This window comes from Pectinophora gossypiella, chromosome 23 (assembly GCF_024362695.1).
Source record: "Pectinophora gossypiella chromosome 23, ilPecGoss1.1, whole genome shotgun sequence".
Classification (NCBI taxonomy): domain Eukaryota; kingdom Metazoa; phylum Arthropoda; class Insecta; order Lepidoptera; family Gelechiidae; genus Pectinophora; species Pectinophora gossypiella.
Window position 1 is genome coordinate 9,250,014 of NC_065426.1, and position 25,719 is coordinate 9,275,732.

Sequence of the window (25,719 nt, forward strand, 5' to 3'; positions counted from 1 at the left end):
AGCCATAGTTATAGAAAAATTACAAAAAATAAATCATCATCATCATCAGCCCATTAACGTCCCCACTGCTGGGGCACGGGCCTTCCCTATGGATGGATAGGGAGAACGGGCCTTAAACCATCACGCGGGCCCAGTGCGGATTGATGGTTATTAACGACTGCTAATGCAGCCGGGACCAACGGCTTAACGTGCCTTCCGAAGAACGGAGGAGCTCGAGATGAAAACTTTTTTTTTTGTGGTCACCCATCCTATGACTGGCGTTTGCGAAAGTTGCTTAACTTCAACAATCGCAGACCGAGCGCGTTCACCGCTGCACCACCGCGCTCCTCAAAAAATAAATATACAGAATGAATTAAAATAAAAGAGTAAAAAATAAAATATTAACCTACATAATTATAAAGTTTAGTCAATGCATGTTACTTTTTGTTCGCGGTCTGGTATACACGATGCCAATGTCGAAATATCGGGCTGCTGTATATGTCATTACATTACATAAAATTAACTCTATCCTTTTCTTGCCTTTTGTGCAGGACGGCACTTATTCATATATTCATATTCATTTATTGCATGTCACAAACATAAATTAAAGTGGAACCTAGTAAAAAGGTGTCGAACTAAAATCGGGTTAATTTTGTGTGCACCCGAATGGGCACCAATGTATTTTATTTCATTTTTATTAATAATGTTTATTTTATTTTATTTATTAGGACATTCATAATTTTAATTTTATTTCATTTTAATTTATTTGAATAGAGAAGCTGTTATTTTAAATTCTGGTAAAAAATGAGCATAAATAAAATAAATGTAAGACGGAAGGGGCAAGTCACAGTGACTGTAACCTGGAACCTGTAACTGTCAGTGCTATTCAGAGGCGGAGGACAGGTATTCTAGTACGGCTTTGAAATAGACTACTCTGGGCGCCACCATCTCGCTCGCGTTAGACAGAGTACTGCCGGGCAGAAGGCAAAAGGGACACTGCCCTATTTTTCCCTAAAAAGTACAGCATGCTACACCGACAAGAGCGTGGCTCTTAAATTAGTGATAATTTAATGTACGTGGCATCGTCACAATTGTGTTTTGAACTAAGTTTCCTAGGTCAAAGATAAATTATGAAATTCTGATTACTAAATAAAGACAGATCTAAATTTGAGAAGACCCGTTTTCTTTTTTCTATTTAACTTAATTATGAATTTTAATAAATAAATTAAAAATAATGAGTGAGACATCGACATCGTATCAACAGTGGCTGCAAGTTGTCTTTGATTACTTGTGGCTCTGCCCACCCCATTAGGGATTACGGGCGTGAGTTTATGTATGTATGTGTATGAGTGAGACATTTTTATCACGTTTTTCTATAGAGCCTCTCCCCCCATGTCACCCCACCCCCATGCCAACCCCCCCCCCCATGTCACCCCATGTCACCTCCCCCCATGTCACCTCCCCCCATGTCACCTCCCTCCATGTCACTCACCCTCCTATGTCACCCCCCCCCCCCATGTCACCACAACATTCTTATCTCTGCATTGTGCATGCAAATATTTCTTAAACAGTCATCGCCTTAAGAAGCAAGATCGAATTGGAGCTAAAATTTTTATAAGAGCAAAATAAATGCGGTACCGCAACACAACGAGCGGTCGTTGACCTGTGACGTAACGAATGTAAACACGCGGACAATGCTTTTATTGCCTTTGTAGCAGATAATGATATATAATAAATATAAGCTGTAGTAGGTAACAGCACACCCCAAACCATGGTATCTATAAGAAAACCAGGGTTAAAAAGGCCACATCGAAGCAATTCATCTACAAAAAGCAATATTGCAATTTGACATTTGCGCACATAAAAGTAAGTGCGCAATGCAAACAAATGTTAAACAGCAATATTGCTTTCTTAGATGAACTGCTTCGATATGGCCATTTTAACCCCCCAGATATAAGAAATATTTCAATTTGAAATTGTATGTGCGCAATGCAAACCAATGCCAAATAGCAACATTGCTTTTTAGATGAATTGTGGCCTGTGAAGTGAAGTGATGAAATGAACTGTGGCCTTTTTAACCCCCCAGATATAAGAAAAATAAACTCCAAAGACGATGCTACAAGTTTTTTTTTTTTAATTTTAGTTTTAGATTTACGACAATAATCATGCGCAGCTCGTAGCAAGGTTCTTGTAAGAAAACAGGAACCCATTCCAATGCCGGCCGGAGGAAAACATATCTTATCTGCGAGGAAGTGAAACCTGAATTGAACAGCGATAATTGTAATATTATGAGCATGTATATTACTAGATAATTGATGATTTAAAATTTGTATTATTGATTTTATTGGTATGTAAATATTAACTAGTAAACTGGCAGTTTGTAAAGAAAACAACGAAAATATTTTTTTTTTGACGTGACTTGTAGTAGATTTGCCGCAGATGGCATTAACTACTTGGCCGGACAAATGGGGAGCGCTGAAGGCTCTGACCCGGTACAACGTTTAAGACAACAGGTCTGACGGTGCCCAGTTGGGCGCGAACCTCGGCTCAGGGCGTCGTCTGAGAGGAAGAATATTGAAAGGATTACTTAATCGACCCTACTTCCATTTGAAATCGTCGACCACGCCGGCGGGGTCGGTATCGGGGTTATGAAGTGTTTGGTGTCGCGAGCTGATTGGCTGCCTCTATGGCTAGAGTAATCGGGTCGTCGGGATCGTATATTACGTCCTTCGGACGCCGATACTTGTCAGTACCGTCCCTAATCGGGATGTATTCGGAAACAACGAAAAAAAAGTAAAACTCGACTACGGTAAAATCGCGGTCTAAAAAGTACTATGAATAAAAATTATGAGGATTGGGCCGGACATGTTTGTCGCGTGCATCCTGAGCGGTGGGCACGGATCGTCACGCATTGGGAACCTCATAACGGGTACAGGCGCCGTGGTAAACCTCGCAAGAGATGGCGTGACGACTTGGACGCTTGCCGGCGGGACTGGCCAGAGTACGCACAGTACCGGGGAGGCCTTTGCTCAGCAGTGGGATCTTGTAGGCTAGATTAGATTAGAAAAAGTATGAAACAAGAAAAAAAATCTCTAAAATTCTTCCGACCATTATAGACGGCGATACGACTTATCACGTTGGTCTAACAGAAAGCTCGGTGAGGTGTGGTTACTTAGTTCATCTGCGATGGATGTACCCCTGACTACCCCAATTGGGATATAGTCGTGAGCTTTGTTATACTTATGTGTTATGTAGTGCTAAATCCTTCCGAATAAGTTTAGAAGATAGCCGCCGATAACTCTACATTCCTCTAAGTATCTTCTTCTATCGTGTGGGTTATAAGGTGAATTACCAACCTCATCAACCCTGGTGTCAGGGTTACTACTTACTTACATCAGTAAGTAGTAACCGGGACCAACGGCTTAACGTGCCTTCCGAAGCACGGATCATCTTACTTATTGGACAATCAGGTGATCAGCCTGTAATATCCTAACCAAACTAGGGATCACAAAGTGATTTTTTTTATATGTCCCCACCGGGTTTCGAACCCGGGACCTCCGGATCGTGAGCCCAATGCTCAACCACTGGACCACGGAGGCCGTTATAAGTAGTAGTAGTATCTATATTCTCTCATACTCATACTGTACCTAAGTATATTTTATCAACATTACAGAAATAAAGACGATTTATCTTTCCTAATACACATTTTTTACCTCTACTACTCATTTACTACACGCATATTTACAACATTACGCAACCCAAATCAAGAAGACAACAACCAAACAATCAATGTTTTAGCACATTTTATTGTATAGCAAATACCTTGTAGCTTTGTGAGAACGTCCGAACTTCCTCTGAGAGGTCTGTCTCACTTATAGCGAGAGAAAGAATTAGTCGATCTTAAATTCAAATTCAAAAATATCTTTATTCAATAGGTAACATAGTTACACTTTGAAACGTCAATTTTTACAAAACGAACGTCTCATCCGCCTAAAACTAGTTACATAACATAAACTGCCTATATACGTCCCACCGCTGAGCACAGGCCTCCCCTCAATCAATCGGAGGGGGTATGGAGCATACTCCACGCTGCTCCACTGCGGGTTGGTGGAGGTGTTTTTACGGCTAATAGCCGGGACCAACGAGGAAACTAGTTACTGGACAGATACCCATAAGCGCTGTCCAGTCAAGAAGTTAATGCTATCTGCGTCAAATGTACAATAAATAACGTCAAAAAAATAAGCACTGAATGAGGGAAGTCGTCGACCTTGCTGGTAACATCGGTAACGGGGTATCAGACAAGCGCTACTCTGTTGCTCATAGCCATAGATTTACTATTACCGTACATTGAACATCAGCGCTCAAATTCAATTCAATTCTTGATGAATGGCTTCTGTGTGATCACAATTTTAGCGCTCAAAAAGTGGGATGCAAAGTTACTGTTGATATAGCGACTTTGACAGTACTTTACCTCAGTGCGCGATTAGGCGCCGAACTGGCAACACGGGGCAGTGCGTGGTAAAAATTTGCAAAAATAGAAGCTCAAAGCGAAAAAAGAATGATGGACCATCATATTTCTAATAAGTAATGACATTATGCATGTTATCACAGTATAAACATTTTCATTTTCGCAGTAAAACCCACCAAAATTATTATTTTAGTTTAAAATACACTAAACCAAGTACTCCCGGTCAATCCGAGTAGCAGTATAACTCGACCGCGTTACGAAGCACCACGCGCTAATATACGTAATAACGCGATTCGTACTTTTTTTTATTTGATACGATTTTTATTGAATGTATATACCGCTGTGTACAAATGTATAGCTAAACAAACGCCAAGTTTTTGCCGCATTTTTGTATCAAGCGCTGTATCTACAGTAGTGGTAAATCGATGCTCATAGCCTATACTGCTAACCCGCTATCCGCTTTCCGCTCCTCTCTCACACTGGCACCACAACCACCTGTCGCCGTGACCTCTCGACCCTGACTACGGAGATTTGGATTTTCAATTGATAAACATTGCCATTTATCAAGTCGTCTTTAATGATAGCCATCTATTTTATACATATTTAAACGTCTTTAAATAAGTTCAACATACATACATAAACTCACGCCTATTTCCCACCGGGGTCATAAAATTGTTTTTTAAAAAATCGGCAAAAATATTCCAAATTCAATTTGTTAATTCATTAAAACTCAAAACTGCGTACTGATTCTATAACGCTCATCGAAATTACAGTAAATGAAAACACGAGCTAATGGCCGCACTAGACCATTAACTCTATTTGTTTGGGAAAAACCAAAACAATACGATAATTTTGTTGTTTTAAACGTTATTGTGAGAAAAACAACCACTCTAATAGCATAATTTAGTTTGTTACAGCAAGTTACCGTACATAGATCCACGTATAAAAATAATGTCGTCGAAATCGGCTGCATTACATTAGCACTCCCCATTTGTCCAGCCAAATATGAAATCCGTTACATCAGTAAGTACTAACCGCTACTAACGACTTAACGTGCCTTCCGAAGCACGGATCATCTTACTTTCGGACAATCTGGTGATCAGCTGTAATGTCCTAACCCGACTAGGGATCACGAAGTGATTATTGTGATATGTCCCCACCGGGATCCGAACCCGAGACCTCTGGAGCGTGAGCCCAACGCTCAACGACTGGACCACGGAGGCCGTTGATCCCAGAATAGATGAAACGAAGCTTGAAGGCTTGAAGGAAGCGCGAAACGCGCGCCATACAAGTATGAGTAAATAGTTCATACTTTAACTTTGAACTCCACTCGTCCGCAAATTTTACGAGGCCCAGAGCCTATAGATACTATATTAAAAGGTTGCCTTGTGCATTATAACCTGCAAAATCAAATATCGACTAAGTATCATGTAAGGAGATCCCTCTTTATCGCAGGAAAGCTTAAAACCTTAGTAATACATTGGCCCCGATTCCTGCAGACACCGCCTAATTTTATTTTAAGTTATATCCGTCAGTTTCATATCCGTCGAAAAGGAAAGGGACGGATGTTTCACAGCTCTTAATTTTAGGAAGAATGAGTAAATGAATGAATAACCCGAGCGAATCAAAAAGGTACGTCACTGGTATGCAATCCGTTTGACATGCTGTCTACTAACTGTGTCGGGTTATTGACTGATGTAAAATTTTTAGACGGTTTTTTTTAGATTTGTGCTTAAAATTGACGTGTGTTTCATAAATTTTATGCTTGTCGATTACCCGTCCCTTTCTTTTTCGGCGGATAAGAAAATGACAGATATAACTTAAAATAAAATTAGATGGTATTTACAGGAATTAGCACCACTGTTTTAGGTTTACGCTGTTATCAGTCATCCCGTGATCATGGCACTTGCAACAGTGTCGAAATATCGGGAGTCTCATATCCCTTATTTAAACGCGGTAAGAACCAGTAATTATGTGTTTTAACTTTAGTAATATCGGCTATTTATCAAAAAAATACTGTTGTATGCAGTGTCTAACGAAAAGTAATGATAAGATTGCAGCCTATCACATAAAATGTACGTTGCCGGTAAAGTAGCTATGGAATTTGAGAAGCAGTAGAGCTATCGTAGTTATCTGTTTGCAGGAGTACTAGTAAAAGAGAGCGAGGTTGAACCGGCGACAGCGGTTCTCATACAAAATGCGCGTTAGGGTTTTTCTATCCCGTGATATATACATTCACTCCTCGCCAGCTTAACAGTACATGGGACTTACACAGTACAGTACAGCACTTAATTCAGACTCAAAAAAAAAATAAAAAAAACCCCGACCAGAAAAAAGTGCGCTAACAGCAGACCAGCTCAGTCAGATCCCACGTATGCTTGCAAGCAAACTGAGTGTGTAATATTCCTATCACACCTAACAAACGACCGGATGACCTTGTAAACCCGAACCGATTTCCACCAAACATAGCTAAGAACACTCTCGACTGAAGGGCTATTATAACACGCCACGGTCTAGGGCTATTATAACACGCCACGGTCACGCCGTCAACTTAAAATCATTAAGATGTTTGGCAAGCCGATCCCTTGGGAGGAGCAAGTCAAATATCTCGGCGTAGTCTTAGATAGACGTCTTACTTTCAAGGCCCATATCAAACGTGTGCGCGATCGCGCCGCGTTTGTAATGGGCCGTCTTCACTGTCTTCTTAACAAGCGAAGTAAATTGTCCCTTAGGAATAAGGTGAAAATCTACACGACTTGCATCCGTCCGATCATGACCTATGCAGGGGTAGTTTTCGCTCATGCGAGTCCCTCTCAAATCCACCGTCTACAGGTAATACAAAATCGTTTCATGCGGAAAGCCACGGGAGCTCCGTGGTTCCTTCGCAATGAAAATCTGCACATTGACCTAGGTCTGCCAACCATTGCCCAATGGCTCAAATTAGCTTCCAAACGTTTTTTCGATTCTGCTCCGCACCACCCAAATCCCCTGGTAGTTGCGGCTTCCGAATACATCCCGCTTAGGGACGGTACTGAAAAGTATCGGCGTCCGAAGGACGTAATATACGATCCCGACGACCCGATTACTCTAGCCATAGAGGCAGCCAATCAGCTCGCGACACCAAACACTTCAGGACCCCGATACCGACCCCGCCGGCGTGGTCGACGATTTCCCTCATTCAGCGCTTATCGCTATCGACCCACTAGGGTCGATTAATTCTTTCAAATATTTTTCCTCTCAGACGACGCCCTGAGCCGAGGTTCGCGCCCAACTGGGCACCCTCAGGCCTGTCGTCTTAAACGTTGTACCGGGTGAGAGCCTTCAGCGCTCCCCATTTGTCCGGCCAAGTAGTTAATGCCATCTGCGGCAAATCTACAATAAGTCACGTCAAAAAAAAAAAAAAAAAAAAAAAAAAAAAAAAAACTCTCGACTGATATACCTTTTAAATAAAAAAAACCGCATTAAAATCGGATCATCCGTTTCGGAGCTACGATGCCACAGGCAGACACATAAACATTTACACATACTTACACGTCAAACTTATAACACCCCGTCGAATTTGCGTCGGGGGGTTAAAAAGTCGGATTCAGTAGCTTCAAAGAACTAAGGTTCTTTGCTACTGTTAGATAGAAAAGAATCGATCGACCTAATATCGACTGATACATCACTAAGCTAATGAACGTCACGACACTAGCTTACGTACTTTGGGAGATCTAATTCTTACCGCGCATTGAGACGATTGTAAAAATATGTTATCTTATTGAAATATTATAATCACTAATTGTACGGTCACGAGTAGGTACTAATATGTATACACTTTGAAACCGTGCCACATTAACTTTTTTGACAAATTAAACCGTAAGTCTCATTAAATGTCAAATATGGTAGTGCGACAGGGTTCTAAAGTGGGTATATGATATTGCTCATGACTGTACTGAACAGGTCGTTCTGTATAATACTACATAGACAATAGTAATGCTTTTTATGTCATATGTTACATAAACTTTAAGTAATGACACAACCTACTTGTTATCAAAGGCAATTAAACTAATGACTTTTATGTAAATGTACGGTTGTTTACAATTTACAATCTCAACGCACAAAAAGTTATAATAAACACGATTATTTTTTGTTTATAGCAAAAAAAGGATTAATGCGTGTTCTATTGTTAATATATAAAAAAATCCACGATTCGTACAACACTGGAAAAAAGAAAAAATAAGTTTTCGAAAATCAGAACAATTATGCAGTGACTGATTAGTATGCAGTAGTACGATGTTTTCCTTCGTTGCTAAGAACGTGATAATCATTTATGTAACGTGATAATAATTAAAAAATAAATTTGAGAATCAATGCCTTAGGCTTGTGCTGGAATCGAACCTGCGACCTCAAAGTGAGAGACAAGCGTTCTACCAACTGAACTACCACGGCTCAGTCGACATTACAACATAACACGATATAATTAAAAAACCATGATTATAACATGATCCAACTAACAATGTGCAATGGAAGTATTTTTTAATTTTAATTTTATTACAAAAGAGTAGCGATAGAATCATCCTTGCACCCGTTAATAACATAACGATTACGATGCATCGATACGAATCATTCGATTATCTAATGATTATTCAATCGATTATAATCGAGTTCTAATTAACTAAACTGGTTTTGTTTTAGTCTTCTTTATTTAACCTGCTAAGTTCGAGATTTCTAGACATAATAGCTAAACAATGGGATTTGGATTCTATAACGGTCAGTCTTCCGAATTCAAAGTTTAAAAAAAATGTTTATTTATTTTTTTACTGTTTGGTTCTTTTTACCATTTTTAGAAAGTGTATATTAAGACGATGTTTATTTTTTATTTTGTAGGAATTTATTGGTTTTCTTTTTTAACTCATTTGGGACAAGCTCAATGAAGCTGGGTACCTCTAATTACCCCAATTATTAGGAATAATAAGCAGAAATACTTATAATGTTTCTCGTTTTAAGGGAAGACGTGGTAGTCAAGTTGGTAGAACGCTTGCCTCTCACTTTGAGATTGCAGGTTCGAATCCAGCACAGGCCTAAACCAAATTATTTCCACGTGCTCAGCGGTAAAGGAAAACATCGTGAGGAAACCCACATTCCCGAGAATTAAATTTTCGGAAGTAAGTGACCTAACCTTGCATTGGGCGGGTTTTCCCTTCGCGGGTTGGAAGGTCAGAGAGGCAGTCGCTTCTGTAAAAACCGGACTTGTCAAATCTTCAGGTTAGGTAAGCGGATCCTGTGAAAAACAGGATAACGCTAGGGAGGTGATGATGAAGGAGGAATGTGCTAGCGAGATGATGATGATGAAGCAGGAATACTTATAATGTTTCTTGTTTTAAGTTACTTATAAGAAGACACTTTTGATAAACCCAAATACCTACTTACGAGTTATTTGTAAACATAAGGTAGTTGGACAAGCAAGTTGTGGACACGTTCGTCTCAATAGGATTTCCTGTTCAACATCATCATAAAAATATAAATAAGTATTAACACTATTACAGCAATAATCCGTTAGGTATATTTTGATCGAGGCCGGTCACTTCGCATACTTGCAATCGGTCGGTCTAAACTCGACTGATACATCACTATGTTAAGGGTGTAAGGAACCTAGTGTAGTTCCTATCCGTTACCTAGATGGCGTACGAATAGCGCGCACATTCACTGTGAAACATAGGTATATAATGGTGCTAATTCCTGCAGACGCCATCTAATTTTATTTTAAGTTATACATGTCATTTTCTTATCCGCTGAAAAAGAAAGGGACGGGTAATCGACAGGCATAAAGTTTATGGAACACACGCCAATTTTAAGCAGAAATCCAAAACAACCGTCTATAAATTTTACATCAGCCAATAACCCGACAGAGTTAAGTAGACAGCACGTCAAACGGATTACATACCAGCGAGATGCCTATTTTATTCGCCCGGGTTATTAAATAGTTTTAAAATTAACTTATTGACAATGATCCGTCCCTTTCCTTTTCGGCGAATTAGAAAATGACGGGTATAACTTAAAATAAAATTAGGAGGTGTCTGCAGGAATCGGGGCCATTAACTGTTATAAATAATCCCAACAAAAACATTTTCATGTAAAATGTTGCGTAGACGAGATCATATCGATCACAATGTCAAAAAGTCATCAGATCTCATGTAGCGCCAAGTTTCTAACTCTACACGTCCTAATTATACAAACTATAAGTTCACAAACTCTACACGTTAGACTAAATATGGGGCTTGGCTGTTTCGCTACCATCACATGAACTTAAGGTGAAAAAACTATTTCGCTATTATAATCCACCGTGTAGTAAAAGATAATTGTAATAAAATTGCACTTATAGATCGGCGCGCACACACGTTCAATTCTTGCTGTTCTTAGAGGTCATCTTGTATGTTTTGGGTCACTCTCATGTGGGTTGCCTTGCTGAAATACTGGTGTTACCACTTCCAGGGCCTTGTATCGACTTCGTTCATATGTCGTCTACACGCTCTACCATTTACGGTGTGAGCAGAGACCATGAACAAATAAGACTATCCTCCTAAGGTCCATATTCCAGTCAATAATATCTGAGCGATGGACTTTGAAAGAATGAAAGAAAATATTTATTATTAGAGGACGCCACAGTAACAATACACACACAGTAGGGAACAAAAAAAAACTTACATAAAATCACAATTATTAACAGAAACGTAAAAGGAACAGAAAAATAATAATAAAATACAAAATATTGGTCGTAACAGTCATGTGGCGGTGGTGACGTCCCCAATAAATAACTAGTAACTTTGCTGCTATAAATTATTGTAAATATAATAAAATATTTTTAGGACGTGTCTAATTTATAGATTTGCCAAATGACATAAACTACTTGGCCGAACAAATGGGGAGCGCTGAGGGCTCTCACCCGATACAAAATTTAAGACAACAGGCGAAGAAGGAGAAAACAGGGCAGTGGTTTCCCTCTTGCCTTCCGCCCCGCAGTACTCTGAGATTAATAGTAAGTATTGTATAAATGCGGTAAGAAATAAAAAAAAGCAGAACAGCTGTTTATCAATATGGGTCTGTCGTATAAACCGACAGAGATATTCCTTTTTAACATGATGGATCCTTGTATGAGCGATCGGGTTTTCACATATCACCATAAAATTCATCAATAATTAAATTACAATTTGTATTTTTTATACAAGCTGCGGAAGCCATGCCTTGGTCCCGGACTACGAGCCAAAGACCTCTACCAAAACACTGTAGAGCAGCGTGGTACAGTATGCTGGAACAATCAACCGTAGGAGGTATGGATACCTGCGGGCTTAGCACCGTAAGCACGCGACTCTTTCTCGCCGTGACAGAGATCATCTGTTTCTTTCTGTGCAGTACTGTGAGAGAGTGACGGGTGACATATGTCGAGGCGAGAAAGAGTCGCGTGCATACTGTGCTGAACGCGCTGCTCCAGTTGATTGAAGCCTTTGTTCGCATATTATTACATTCGTAAAATATTATATTCGCAAAATATTATATTCTCGAATTATTATATTATCAAAATATTACACAAAGAACAATCACAGCGAAAAATGTTTTTAATTTGAGGGAAGAAATAATAAATATTTGTCATCATCGTATAATCCTGAAGATATGCATTATCATATTATTATGTGCATTTATATTGAAGTTTTAATAGACAAACTCTTTGCTAGTAGTTCCTGTCAGATTACAATGAAAAACCTATGTTTGTACTAGTGTCAGTCTTTATTTATCAATTGTTTTTGATGTATAATGTGACATTGTTTAAAATATTTATTGGGAATTTTTGCATTCTGATAAATAAATATTAAAATAAAAATGTCTGAAGATAGTGAAGCCAAATTTATAACGAGTCAAAAAGGCAAGTCTGTTTTTTTATATAACGGTTACAAATACAACTTCTTCATGAATAATAAAAATGGTACAACCAACTGGAGATGTTGCAACCAAAGGGAGTGCAAGACTTCGATTACATTAAGTTCGGATAAGAAAGTCGTTAGACAGCCCAAACATAGTTGCAGCGTAGATTTTGAAAGAAATATAATTGATTTGGCAATGGAGGAGTGCAAAAAAGAAGTGTGCGAAAATTTTGAACCCATTCCAAAAATATTTGAAAAGCACTTCTTGGGAAAACAAGTTTTTCGAAATAAAGAGTATCTGATCCCATCATTTACCTCCAAAAAGGATACGCTGTACAGGAAGCGAAATAATTTTTTGAATGTCGGTATATCAAAGACTACAAGTAATGTGAGATTGCCACACCACATTGTACAAGACTTTTTTTTATTTGATGATTATGATGATGAGACGGATGATAGAATTATAATATTTTCAATGTTACCTGCTCAAAAGCTACGAGAATTATTCCAGACAATTGATATAATATACGGAGATGGTACATTCAAGGTGACACCGTCGCCTTTTTACCAATTGTACACCTTACATATTGATATCGCACGAGACCAAAACACAATTAGTTTTGTACCTATTGTCTATGGCTTATTACCAAATAAGAACACTGTAAGCGACGCACCACTACAATCTAGATATATTTTAATTATAAGTAGGTACTTTGTAGTATGAATGACAAAATAGAAGTGTAAGAAAACGTCTCTGCCTGCCCTGATGGGAAATAGGCGTCATCTTGTGTATTATGTCACCTTTATAGCTTCACATCATTATTTTCTTATAATAAAGTCTATGAGCACACACGGAAAGCAATTACACGTACAAACGTAGGTTTTTTTGTATGAGTACCTATCTTAGGCCCTCGCGCCGCACGGCGGCGGCGCGGTCGTAGTAGCTGCATACACGCGCGTGCGCTCGGTTGCTTGTCGGATGTGCTCACATATCGCAAACATCTCATACTTTCATTTCCATCCCTTACAATAGCCTTTTTGATCCTTCGACCCAAATCTGAATCAGTGCGATGTTTAAAACACCACCTCGCGATAAACTATTACCACTTAACGAACGTTCTAAACTCAGTGAGAGGTTATTGTGCGCGTCCGAACATGTGCTCGCGAAAAGTACCGAAGACGTGGAATCTCCAACTAGACGTGCTATGAGTAATATTACTATTCGCAATGATCTTGAAAATAAGACAAATCCGTCACAAAAGTCGGTCAAAAACGAATCTGTAATGTCTTCGAGAAGAACTACGTCATCGGCGGCGGCAGCCAAACGCATGCAGTTAGAGTACGAAGCTGCTCGAGCGAAAGCGAGGATTGATAAGGAGCTTATAGATAAAAAGCTTCAATTGGACTTGGCTATTTGTCAAAGCGACGATGGCAAGTCTGAACGCCGTACAAAAGCTAGCAGGTCAACTTGTAGCGATGGTCGGCCACATGTAGAAGACTGGTTGGAGCGAAGTAATGTGCAGCCCTCAATAGTCCCGGAACTAGAACCGGTGGCAGCGACGGCGGCAGCGAATGCGACAGCGGCGGCGACATCCACGGTACCCCCATGCGCGCCTGTCGACAGCATACTCCAACTGGCTCACACTCTAAAGGATTTAATGGCCTCATCATCTTCTAAGCAAGAAGAACGTTTATTAAGTCGACTAGCTACACCTCGTGAGCTTCCGATATACCATGGCGATTGTATCGAATGGCTACATTTCCAGAGTGCATATAATGAGTCAAATATTATTTGCCAATTCAGTGACAGTGAAAATCTATGGAGGCTTCGCCGCGCATTAAAAGGTGAAGCTAAGGAGGCGGTAGCCGACTTGCTGATCGGCAACACGCCACCCGACGTCATCATGCAGGCTCTGGAACTCAGGTTCGGCCGTTCTGATATTATTATACACCATGTCACATCGCAGTTGAAAAGGCTTTCACCTTTACCTACAAACTATCAACAAGATATAGTTAATTTTTCCATTAAAGTCAACAACTGTGTGGCCACAATGCAGGCATTGAAGGAATATGATTATATTAGAAGTCCAGAACTTTCTGCTGCAGTTGTCTCTAAATTACCCAGCATACTAATTAGTAAATGGACCGATTACGCTTACAATAAGATGTTGACAGATAATGAGCCTAGACTGCAAATGCTGGCTACGTTTCTAACACGCGAAGCACAAATGATGTCAATCGTCGGCGTAACTCAACTAAAAGAAAAAAAACCTGATCCTGTTGTACCCTTAAAAAGGTCCGATGATAAACCTCGCTACACTAATAATCGACCTGTATTTACAACGTTATCAACTGAAGACATCAATACAAACGTTTGCAAGTTTTGTAAAAAGTTTGTGCATTTACTACAAGATTGTCGAATATTTAAGCGGGCAATGCGTAAAGATCGATGGGCATTTCTTAAAGCAAACGGCCTATGTTATAACTGTTTATCTCGTCACGAGAAGAATGCATGCCCTGCGTCTGTGTGCGATATCGATAATTGCGGAATGACACATCACCGTTTACTACATTATAAAAAACCTATAATGCACACACAAACATTAGAGGAACGGCAACGCGATCGACGGGCGACGGAAAGAGAGGGCGAGTCATCGTCAGCTGACGGCGGCGCGACTGTAGCGTGCGTCGCGGCGGCGGCAGCGCCGAGCCCCTGCGAGCTGCGAGGTAGCGGGCGCGGCGCGGCAGCCGGCCGGCCTGCTGGCGGCGCCGGGCCTGTACCGACTGGTGATGTAATGCTTAAAGTGGTAAAAGTGAATCTGTACGGCCCTAATGGTACCGTAAGTACATATGCCTTATTAGACGATGGTGCATCAATATCGATGATAGACGCAGAATTGGTGAAAGAACTTGGACTGCAAAGTGTTCATTCTAGTTCTATAAAGTTTATTGACGCATTTGGTCTTGAAGTATTTCAACCAGATACACCAAAAATATTTGCAAAATTATCAGGTTACGATAACTTAAATTATGATGTGTGTTTACGTCAAGTTAATAAATTAAAATTGCCAATGCAAAATTTGTCTGTTATAAATAGAATTGAATGTGAACATTTACTACATGTAAAAGATTTTGTATGTAAAGATTGTGTGGTGCCTCGCTTACTAATCGGAGAAGATAACTATTTTCTTTTAGCTCCCTTAGAAATTTTACATGGGGACACATCCCAGCCTTATGCAACTAGGTGCCGCTTGGGGTGGACCATTCATGGGTCCTACAGACCTACTGCCTTCCCCGTAAGTAGCGGGCACGCATTCCACATCGTTCACGCGGACAGCGAAGCACAACAGGTGAGTCACACTGATATTTCGCATTTAAACAATTTAATTAAAGAGTCGTTCGAGTTAGATTCCATTGGAGTTTCAACCTTACGCCGTGAACATACGGCACACCTGAGAGCTGTATCAATATTAGATGAGACAGCACGTCCAGTGGGGGATCAATGGGAGGTTGGCTTGCCCTTCGTTAAGGACGAGTTCACTATGCCCGACAGCTTTGACTATGCACGGTCACGGTTACATGGTTTAATGAAAAAATTTCAAACTGATGACAAGTACGCGGATAGGTATCGGAAGGAGATGCAAAAACTTTTCGACAACAAGTACGCTCGAGAACTAGATGATAATGAACTCTCAGCTGGACACATATGGTACTTGTCGCACTTTGGAGTACAGAACGTAAACAAACCAGGTAAACTTAGATTAGTATTTGACGGTGCAGGCAGGGTAGAAGGTGTATGCCTCAATGACTTCTTACTCACGGGGCCCGATTTATATAATTCATTACTTGGAATTATGTTACGATTCCGTGAACATAAATATGTTTTGATAGGAGACATAAAAGATATGTTTCTCCGCATTAAGATCCGACGTGAAGATCAACATGTTTTGAGATTCTTATGGCAAAGCAGTCGCGATGAACCAATAAAAGTTTGTGCCATGACTAGCTTGATATTCGGCGCGACCTGCTCACCCTTCATTGCGCAGTACATAAAAAATAAAAATGCTTTAAAGTATCAAGATTTGTATCCGGAGGCCGTTGACGTAATTATAAATGATCACTATATGGATGATTGTTTACATTCATGCGACAGCGAAGAAAAGGCCATACAATTAGCGCAACAAATAACATATGTACATAAAAAAGGCGGGTTTGAGATAACGCGCTGGTCGAGCAACAGTAAACAAGTGCTTCGATCCTTCCCGTCCGATCAGCTAGCGCAGACTGCATTGGAATTTAGACATGGAGCAAATAATACAACTGAGCGCACTCTCGGATTGATATGGCATCCGAGCGATGATTCGTTTGGCTTTAAAATATCGATTAATGGTATACCGGAAAGTGTTTTAAATGGAATTGAGCCACCTACAAAAGCGCAAATGTTGAGTATAATAATGTCGGTATACGATTTACATGGCTTCTTGTCCCCTTTTATAATAAAAGGAAAAATATGTTTTCAAAATGTACATCGAAGCGGAGTTGAATGGAATTGCCGCATCCAAACAGATGAGTATGCTCAATGGAAAACATGGCTAAGCGATTTAAAACAGCTGAGTTCCCTACGTATACCACGCTGTTACCTTGACACTGGTGAGTGGACACAATGCTATGTTGAGGTAGCGGGGTGGGCAGATGAACACAATTCACGCCTGTATTCCCTATCGGAGCAGCCAGCAACTACTGAGTTACCCATTATCGAGCGGCAAATGCATATTTTTTGCGATGCGTCTGTTAAGGCGTACTCAGCCGTAATCTATTGGCGTTTTACGCGGTCGGACGGCCGTGTACTCATTGCTTTTGTTGCCAGTAAAAGTCGAGTAACTCCGCTACGACCTGTCTCCATTCCTCGGTTAGAACTACAGGCGGCTGTATTAGCAACGCGTCTGGCAAAGACTATTCAGGACGATCACAAAAATGTAACATTGAGCAAACGATATTTTTGGTCAGATTCCAGTACAGTGTTGCAATGGATACGAAGTGACCCTCGCAATTATAAACCGTATGTCGCACATCGTCTGGGTGAAATAGATCAGCTCAGCAAATCGTGTGAGTGGCGATATATTCCCACTAAATTGAACGCGGCGGATACAGCCACACGAGAAGACGCTCCAGCGCTTACCTACTCTGACGTTTGGTTTCAAGGTCCGGCATTTTTACGTCGCCCAGAGAATGAGTGGCCAAAAGATCGCAAATTTTCAAAGTCAGAGGAGGTAAAGTGTGAAGAGAGGTCAGTTCACATGGTGACCACTAACAGCTCAATATTATCTTTACCTGCTGAAGATAATATATCGAACTGGATCACCCTCGTGCGCGCTACAGCTAGGATGTTACTTTTCATTGGAAGATGTCAGCGTAAACCTTCACAGCTTGACGTTCTTCTAATGAAGGAAGCGGAAGAGCTGCTGATCAGGAAATGCCAAGAGGATTCATTTGCTGCCGATTTGTCTAGTTTAAAACAAAACAAGCGTGTTCCGATCAACAGTCGCTTGCTTACACTGACTCCCTTTGTTGACAAGTCGGGTATAATGCGTGTTGGCGGTCGCATTAACAAGGTCATCGGTGTAGATATATCTATGGTCAGGCCTGCTATTCTAGATGGTAAACACCGTATCGCGCGCTTGTTGGTAGAACACTATCATAGGCAAGCATTTCACGGAGCTAATGAGCTCGTTGTTAATGAGCTACGTCAAAAATATTGGGTATTAAAACTCAGGCCCACTGTCCGCACAGTGGCATCCAAGTGTTTGTTGTGTCGTTTCAGACGGGCGGCGCCACAACCCCAACGCATGGCTGACTTACCGGAGGCGCGACTACAACATAGTCGACGGCCTTTTAGCTATGCGGGTGTCGATTTCTTCGGACCACTAGAGGTCACTGTTGGCCGTAGAAGGCAGAAGCGTTATGGAATGATTTTCACCTGCCTTACTATCAGAGCCATTCATATTGAATTAACTGAAGACTTGAGTACTGATTCGACTATTATGGCTTTGAGAAGAATGTCTGCCCGCCGTGGTCTTCCTACAGTAATCTACTCAGACAACGGTACAAATTTGAGAGGAGCAGATACCGATTTAAAGCGAAGTCTAGCGGAATTAAATACTACTTTGTTACAGGAAGACGGGACAGTTCGAGGTTTGGAATGGCGATTTATTCCACCCGGAGCACCCGAGATGGGAGGTGCATGGGAAAGGATGATCCGCACAGTCAAAACCGCTCTCAAAATAATTTTGAAGGAGCGCGCACCTCATCAGGATACTCTGATAACCTTGCTAGCTGAAGTGGAGGCATTAGTTAATAGCCGCCCCATCACACATGTTTCTACGGACCCGAACTATCCAGAAGCTTTAACTCCAAATCATTTTTTAATAGGTACGTCTTCTACCAGTCATGAATTTGGTAAGTACACAAATTCAGATCTCTGCTTGAGGAAGCGCTGGCGAGTAGCACAACGACTTACAGATATGTTTTGGGCTCGCTGGACTAAAGAATATTTGCCGACCCTATTACCGCGGCAAAAGTGGACGCAGGAGTCGCGATCATTTCAGGTGGGTGATTACGTTATATTGGTCGAACCTAACTTGGAACGTAACCGATGGCGTCACGGCGTGGTGAGTGCGACACATGCGGGCAGCGACGGGCGCGTGCGCGTGGTGGACGTGCGCACCCGCACGGGCACGCTGCGGCGTCCTGCAACACGCGTCGCTCTATTGTCTCCACGAGAGGATAGCGCTAACTAGTTAGCACTAAGGGGGCAGATATTGTAAGCGACGCACCACTACAATCTAGATATATTTTAATTATAAGTAGGTACTTTGTAGTATGAATGACAAAATAGAAGTGTAAGAAAACGTCTCTGCCTGCCCTGATGGGAAATAGGCGTCATCTTGTGTATTATGTCACCTTTATAGCTTCACATCATTATTTTCTTATAATAAAGTCTATGAGCACACACGGAAAGCAATTACACGTACAAACGTAGGTTTTTTTGTATGAGTACCTATCTTAGGCCCTCGCGCCGCACGGCGGCGGCGCGGTCGTAGTAGCTGCATACACGCGCGTGCGCTCGGTTGCTTGTCGGATGTGCTCACATATCGCAAACATCTCATACTTTCATTTCCATCCCTTACAAACACAAATACATACAAAAGGTTCTTTTCTGTACTTAGACATCAATTTCGTATGAATATTAGTTCATACAAATGCGATTACGAAATTGCTGCAATTAATGCTATACGTGAGGTATATCCAGAAATAAAAGTAAAAGGCTGTTATTACCATTTTTTAAATGCTGTGTTTAGAATGAGTAAAAAAATGAATTTCAATGAAACTCACTTAGGTCGCAAAATCACACAGTTGTGCACAAGTTTGGCTCTGTTACCACCTAATCTAATTCCAGAAGCATATCTTGCTATACATGAAATCGCACCAGAGACGGAAGTTTCACAGAAATTTCTAGACTATTTTAATAACCAGTGGATACAAAACGTTACCAAAGATATTTTTAGCTGTTATGGTGAAAAGAACCGCACTACGAATGCAGTGGAAGGATGGCACAGAAGAATTAACTATCGAATTCCATCTCGACCAACCATTTTCCAATTTTTAGTAGCATTAAAAGTAGAAGCTCAAATTCAAAATAAAAGATTGCTAAAAAGTGCTTTCCACTGCCCTGATAAAAAAAGATCTTTAAAATACATTGAAAATGATAGAAAAATTAATTGCATTATCACAGACTGTTTATCCAACAAAATTCAATCAATATAATGCTTAACCATGTTAGCGGCGTTGAATAAGCTCCCATAAATTTTCCATATACTTTTGTAATTTTTATTGTTGAGCGGCTGTACCAATCGTCGTGCTTGGAAACAGGTGCCACTTGTGAAAACTTGTATGCACTTCACGCGGGATTTGTTTAGTTTCAGTTATTATTAATTATATTATATTAATGATTAATGCAAATAATCTTGCAATACTGTATGATACTGCAATTTTGATTTTAATATTGTATTACGTTCGAGTGTTTCCATGATGCCTAGGTATTGGAATAAAGAGATTTTAGTTTGAATAAATTCATTTTTATTTTTCACTGTGTTTGATTGTACTTCTAATATTTTGAGAATATAATAATTCGAGAATATAATATTTTGCGAATATAATATTTTGCTAATGTAATAATATGCGAACAAAGGGATTGAAGTTAGGCCTAGGCTTTATTATATTATGTTACAGTTTAATTGAAAATTAAAAAAAATATCATCGAATATTTTTTTCTTAAACTTGACATTGCTTCGCATTAAAAATCCTTGTGTAATTAGTATATTACTTACTTCCTGTCAATACTTTAAAAATATACTTTAAATACTTGTAGTAAACATCCTGTGCTATATAATTTTGCTTCCGAAACCGCCATGTTTTTTTGTCTAGTATATTTTTAGAGTCATCCGTTTTACTTTATTTTCAATATCACCATAATAATTCGTATTAAAACCGCCTATATAATTTTATTAATGTTAAAATTATTATGCACAATAATAATAATCTATATAATTTTGATTTAGATGTGATTTATTTCGTTGTAAATGTTGTAATATTAGCTACATTTTGAATAATAATTACAATTATGGCCTCCAAATTATTATAAAATATAAGTATACCATCATTTTGACCATAACCTTGGAAAAATGTCACATAGAAATACTTCTTTGAAAAAAAAAAGGATATTTGATTTGATTTTTGATTTCTTTGATTTATCTTAGTATAATCCAAATAAGTATGCAATAAAATTGCGCATAAGTATATGTAATAATTAGAAGATGCATTTTTTCTTTTTCTTTTGACGTGAGTAATTTTAAGTTTTCCTGAGATGGCATTAACTACTTGGTCGGACAAATGGGGAGCGCTGGGGGCTCTCAACCGAATTGGGTAGTTTCCAGGACAAAAATAAATTATGAAATTCTGATTACTAAATAAAGACAGATCTAAAGGTGACAAAAAAAGGTTTCCTTTTTCTATTTAACTTTTTTATAAATTTTAATCAAAAATAACTTATTCATAATAGCGACATTTTATCACGTTTTTCTATGGCGTCACATGTTGCTTTTTCATACAAATTCCATAGTAATCTCGGAATTTGACGTTTATTAAAATGTAACTGATTTGACTAGTTGGAAACTACCCTATTTCATGATGCTAACACGCTTGAATGTAGAACAAAATGTTATTTGCCAACAATTATATGTCCAAAATAATCGATATATAACATTTATTTCTCTTATTTATATCAAATTAAGTAAGTAGGTACTTATCTTTCAAATAGCAGGTACATCTGAAATTGCTTTTTGTATTCACTTGATAACCATAAAACTTAGGAAACTTCTGATAACGTTAAAAGTCTTTCGAACTCATGAAGAAAATAAGTAAACAAAAATGGTTACGCTGACACGTTCAAAACATGAATTATGTCACTAAAAATCAATCGATTGTGTCTACTGAATAGATTGAAAAGCCTTAGTCAATGAAAAGTCCTGAACGATTATTTTTTTATAACAAACATTTGGCAACCAATTATTAGTCGTGATAATCGATTAGTCAAGGTGACCAGGGTCAAAAATGGACCTACTTTCCATCTAGAAGGTTGTTCTTAATTAAAAAAAAGACAAGTTCTTTTTAAAATCTTATAATTAAATTATATCTTTTTACATTTAAATACAGGTTTAGGGACAATAGTACCGGAACGATTCCCGTTCGAAATTCAAAATTATCGCGAGTATGTATCGCGCAAGAGTTGAGGTTTGTGAGTCAGCGGTTAAAGGCAGCGAAGGTGAAAGTATTTTATGGACAGTCTATGATATGTAATCTTACGGCTACTTATAAGTAGGTTTATTTTACCTCCACTGAATATATCTATAGTTAGTAAATCACTGGTTTTTATATAATACAATGTCTTTAAAAGTTTGAATATACTAATATGTATACACTTTGAAAATATTACATTAACTTTGTTGCAAATGAAACCGTAAGTCTCATTAAATGACAAATATGATAGTGCGACGAGGTTCTAAAGTGTGTACATGATATTGCTCATGACTGTACATCGCCACCAAATAGACAATGCAGCAGTGGTATAACACCCCTTTTGTTGTAGGGGGGACAGACTCAGACGTGGGACATACAAGAACTGTTTATGTTGTTATGTAAATTTTTAGTCAAGAATGATTTTATAATTTTTCCCCTTCGCTATTTCAACCGTTTACTCTCGAACCGCAACTAAAAAAATAAATAAAGTAACCCGCTCAAGACACGAAAGTGGGTACTTACGCAACTTGTATACATTCTCCTTGTACACTACATCACAACAAAAGCTTAAAAATAACATTAAAAAAACTTAAAATAAAACATATGACATGGCGCGACTGACTTATAAGTTAAATTAATGACTTATTTTTAGTAAACAATGTATGTATTTGAAATTCTGTTAGTGTCGCCATAACGCGTCGTGGTGCGTATTTGGCGGAATGACAGGCCGAATAACATGTTACCGTTGCCTCTTACTCCAGTTTTCAGAACGCATATCAGTATATTCATTTCATAGCAATTTTCTTGCGTAACTTCCATTCCGTTTCGGTCCGTTATTCCGCTTCACAATTTAGACGAGATCTTTACAATTAAGATATTAAGGCTCAACGTTTAGAGTCTACATTCGCTCGCGAATGTCGATTTTGTTAATTCATTTTGTGCACACAACTCGGACATAGCTCGGATGAAAACTCCTCCACGACGCATGCGCGCATATCGTAATAAATTACGCGATTTACGAATAAATAACTCTAATAAATTACAGTTTAACACAGCTGTGTGTGGCTTACAAACTAAATGAGCTCATCACAATCTTTTTCATACTATGCAGAAAAAGTTACATAAATAGGTAGAAATCTTAAATTTACGGACGGCCTAGTTCAAATTATCAAACTGCGAAACGAACGCCGCGAGAGCGTCAATTACGAAAATCCGATCGCATTACAAAAAGAAAAAAATATAAAATAGCTTAACGGAACACGCGATCGCGTAAACAATGCGCAGCGTCGTTTCCTCGTACGAAATAGATTAAAAAACGGCGGCCAGCGTGAAAGGCAGTTATCCAACGTGATTAGAAAGGAGTTACGCTCGGCGAGCACTTTCTAGCGAGAATATAGCGCGAGGTCCGAGATTCTCCGCTGGCGGGCGGCGGCGTGGAAGCCGCGCGTGCCGTCGGGGACCACCGGCGTCCGCGGCTCGAACCGCGGCGCGCACGACAACCGCCTCCCACCACACTCAGTGCCAGACAACGAACACCCCGACAACCTCCTCGACAGCCACCCCTCCGCGCTGCTGTTGCTCCCAGTACTCGCCTGCGACGCTCTCCTAGAGTTGCAGTAGAACGACACACCAGAATCCGAACTGTGACTGCAAGTGGACGGCCTCCGCGGCACCCACGTTTGGATCTCTGGAGCGCGCGGCGCAAAGAACCCACTCGAGTTTCTTCTGTAGAACGGGTTGCCGTATCTGTAATCGTATTCGGCCTCGGAGCCGCTGCAACACGAGGAGTATTCACACTCGTGGCGGCGCGGGGGTGCGCGGCGGATCGGGGCTTTCCTCTTCGGCTCCTTAGGAACACCATTCAGCTCATACACTTTCATGCCCTCCTCCTCAGGGCCCTGAAGACGCAACGCTTCCCTAGCCGATTCTGACTCGGTAAACTCCACTAAAGCACACACACAGTTAACTAAACTCGGGTTCTTATTGAGGAACTGACGGACGTCCGCGGGCACAGGATTACCTGGTCTCAACACACGTACCAGGGCGATCTCCCCACACCCTGCGAAGAGACGGGAGACGTTTTCCACCGAGGGACGATCTATGGGCATTTTCACAGCGACGACGGTCCTCGACGGTGTGGTCTCATCGTACGGTGGCAAGGGCTCGATCCTGCGGAGCTTCGTCCCGGCTTCGTTGATCTCCAGCTTAGTGGACCGCTTCAAAGCCTCGGCGACAACTCTCCAGTCCTTGGTCAGATGCTTCACTCGTTTGAAACTCGAGATGAGCTTTAGGGAGACATACCCCTCCTTGTTCCTCCTGACGTGCTTCAACAGGAAGGCATCCTTGGTGATGTTCGCGTCGGAGAAGTAGAACTCGACTTGTGAGACGATGCGGTTGGCAAGTTCTTCGTCGGGCGGGGAATAGGGTGGTTCCTGTGCGTCGACGGCTACCTCGCACCCCGAGTCCTTCCCGCCAGCGGACGCCTCGGAGGCGGTGTCCGAGGAGTCGGCATGCTCGTCGGTGGAGGGGCGGCGGTCGGGGGCGATTCCTTCGTCTTCGGGCATTGTCCCCTCCATTGTGACACGTGCGTACGACTCGACAGCTCGCGGCAAACTGCGGGCGCGCGCCGACGCGCGTTCGTTTTATAATATCGGTCTGCGTATAGTAAAAGTGGAAGAGATGACATTGCGCGTGACGCGAACTCGCGTAACAAAGTTCACTGCTACTCCCAATGATATTTACGTGTTACTACGGAACTAGATAAGCGATTCGCGCGGAAATGCATTTACATATGTATTGTAAATAATGCCTTTAGAGGCATTACAAACATCATCACGCGTGTATCTCCGAAGGGGTAGGCATAGGTGCATACACCCATTCTACGCCAGCTATCTTTAAGCCCCATATAGTTCTAATGGGGGCGAGCCTATTGCCATTAACCGGGCACAATTCCTGGAAACCACGTGATATCAGCCTTTAGAGATACCTCTAAACAAATACTTGGCAACTTCTTCGATTGAGAGTACGTAAAAAATAGTTTTATCATTATTAATCTTATTGATATAAGATACAGATAAATATTTTAATTCATAACAAAAAAAAAAACAAAAAAAAAACAATTAAGTAAGTGCGCAGTCAAGCTACCTATTGATTTTAAAAACGAATTGCTTCAATCTGACCTATTAAAGGACCCCAGCAGCATTTCATCATGACTCCCTAGTAACCTGTAACCTGGTAAATTCATCTGACTGGACTCACATAATGGCCCCGATTCCAGCAGACACCTCCTAATTTTACTTTGTCATATCTGTAATTTTCTTATCCGCCGAAATGGAAAGGGACGGATGATTCACAGTTCTTAATTTTAGGAAGAATGAGTAAATGAATGGATAGCCCGGGCGAATCAAACAGGTATCTCGCTGGTATGCAAACCGTTTGACGTGTGCTGTCAACATAATTCTGTCGGGTTATTGGCCAATGTAAAATTTTTAGACGGTTGTTTTAGATTTGTGCTTAAAA

General features: G+C 40.4%; 1 protein-coding gene and 1 long non-coding RNA gene across 2 annotated transcripts in view; one reads left to right on the forward strand and one right to left on the reverse strand.

Annotated features, from left to right (window-relative positions):
* The window catches only part of LOC126377645 (uncharacterized), a 350,458-nt gene that overhangs the window by 206,513 nt on the left and 118,226 nt on the right, over positions 1-25,719 (forward strand). The gene's annotated exons all lie outside the window — the stretch shown is intronic.
* On the reverse strand, positions 22,132-24,826 carry LOC126377569 (la-related protein 6). Its single transcript, XM_050025373.1, has one exon. It carries the CDS (start codon positions 24,774-24,776, stop codon positions 23,583-23,585), a length of 1,194 nt encoding a protein of 397 aa, XP_049881330.1. The 5' UTR covers positions 24,777-24,826; the 3' UTR covers positions 22,132-23,582.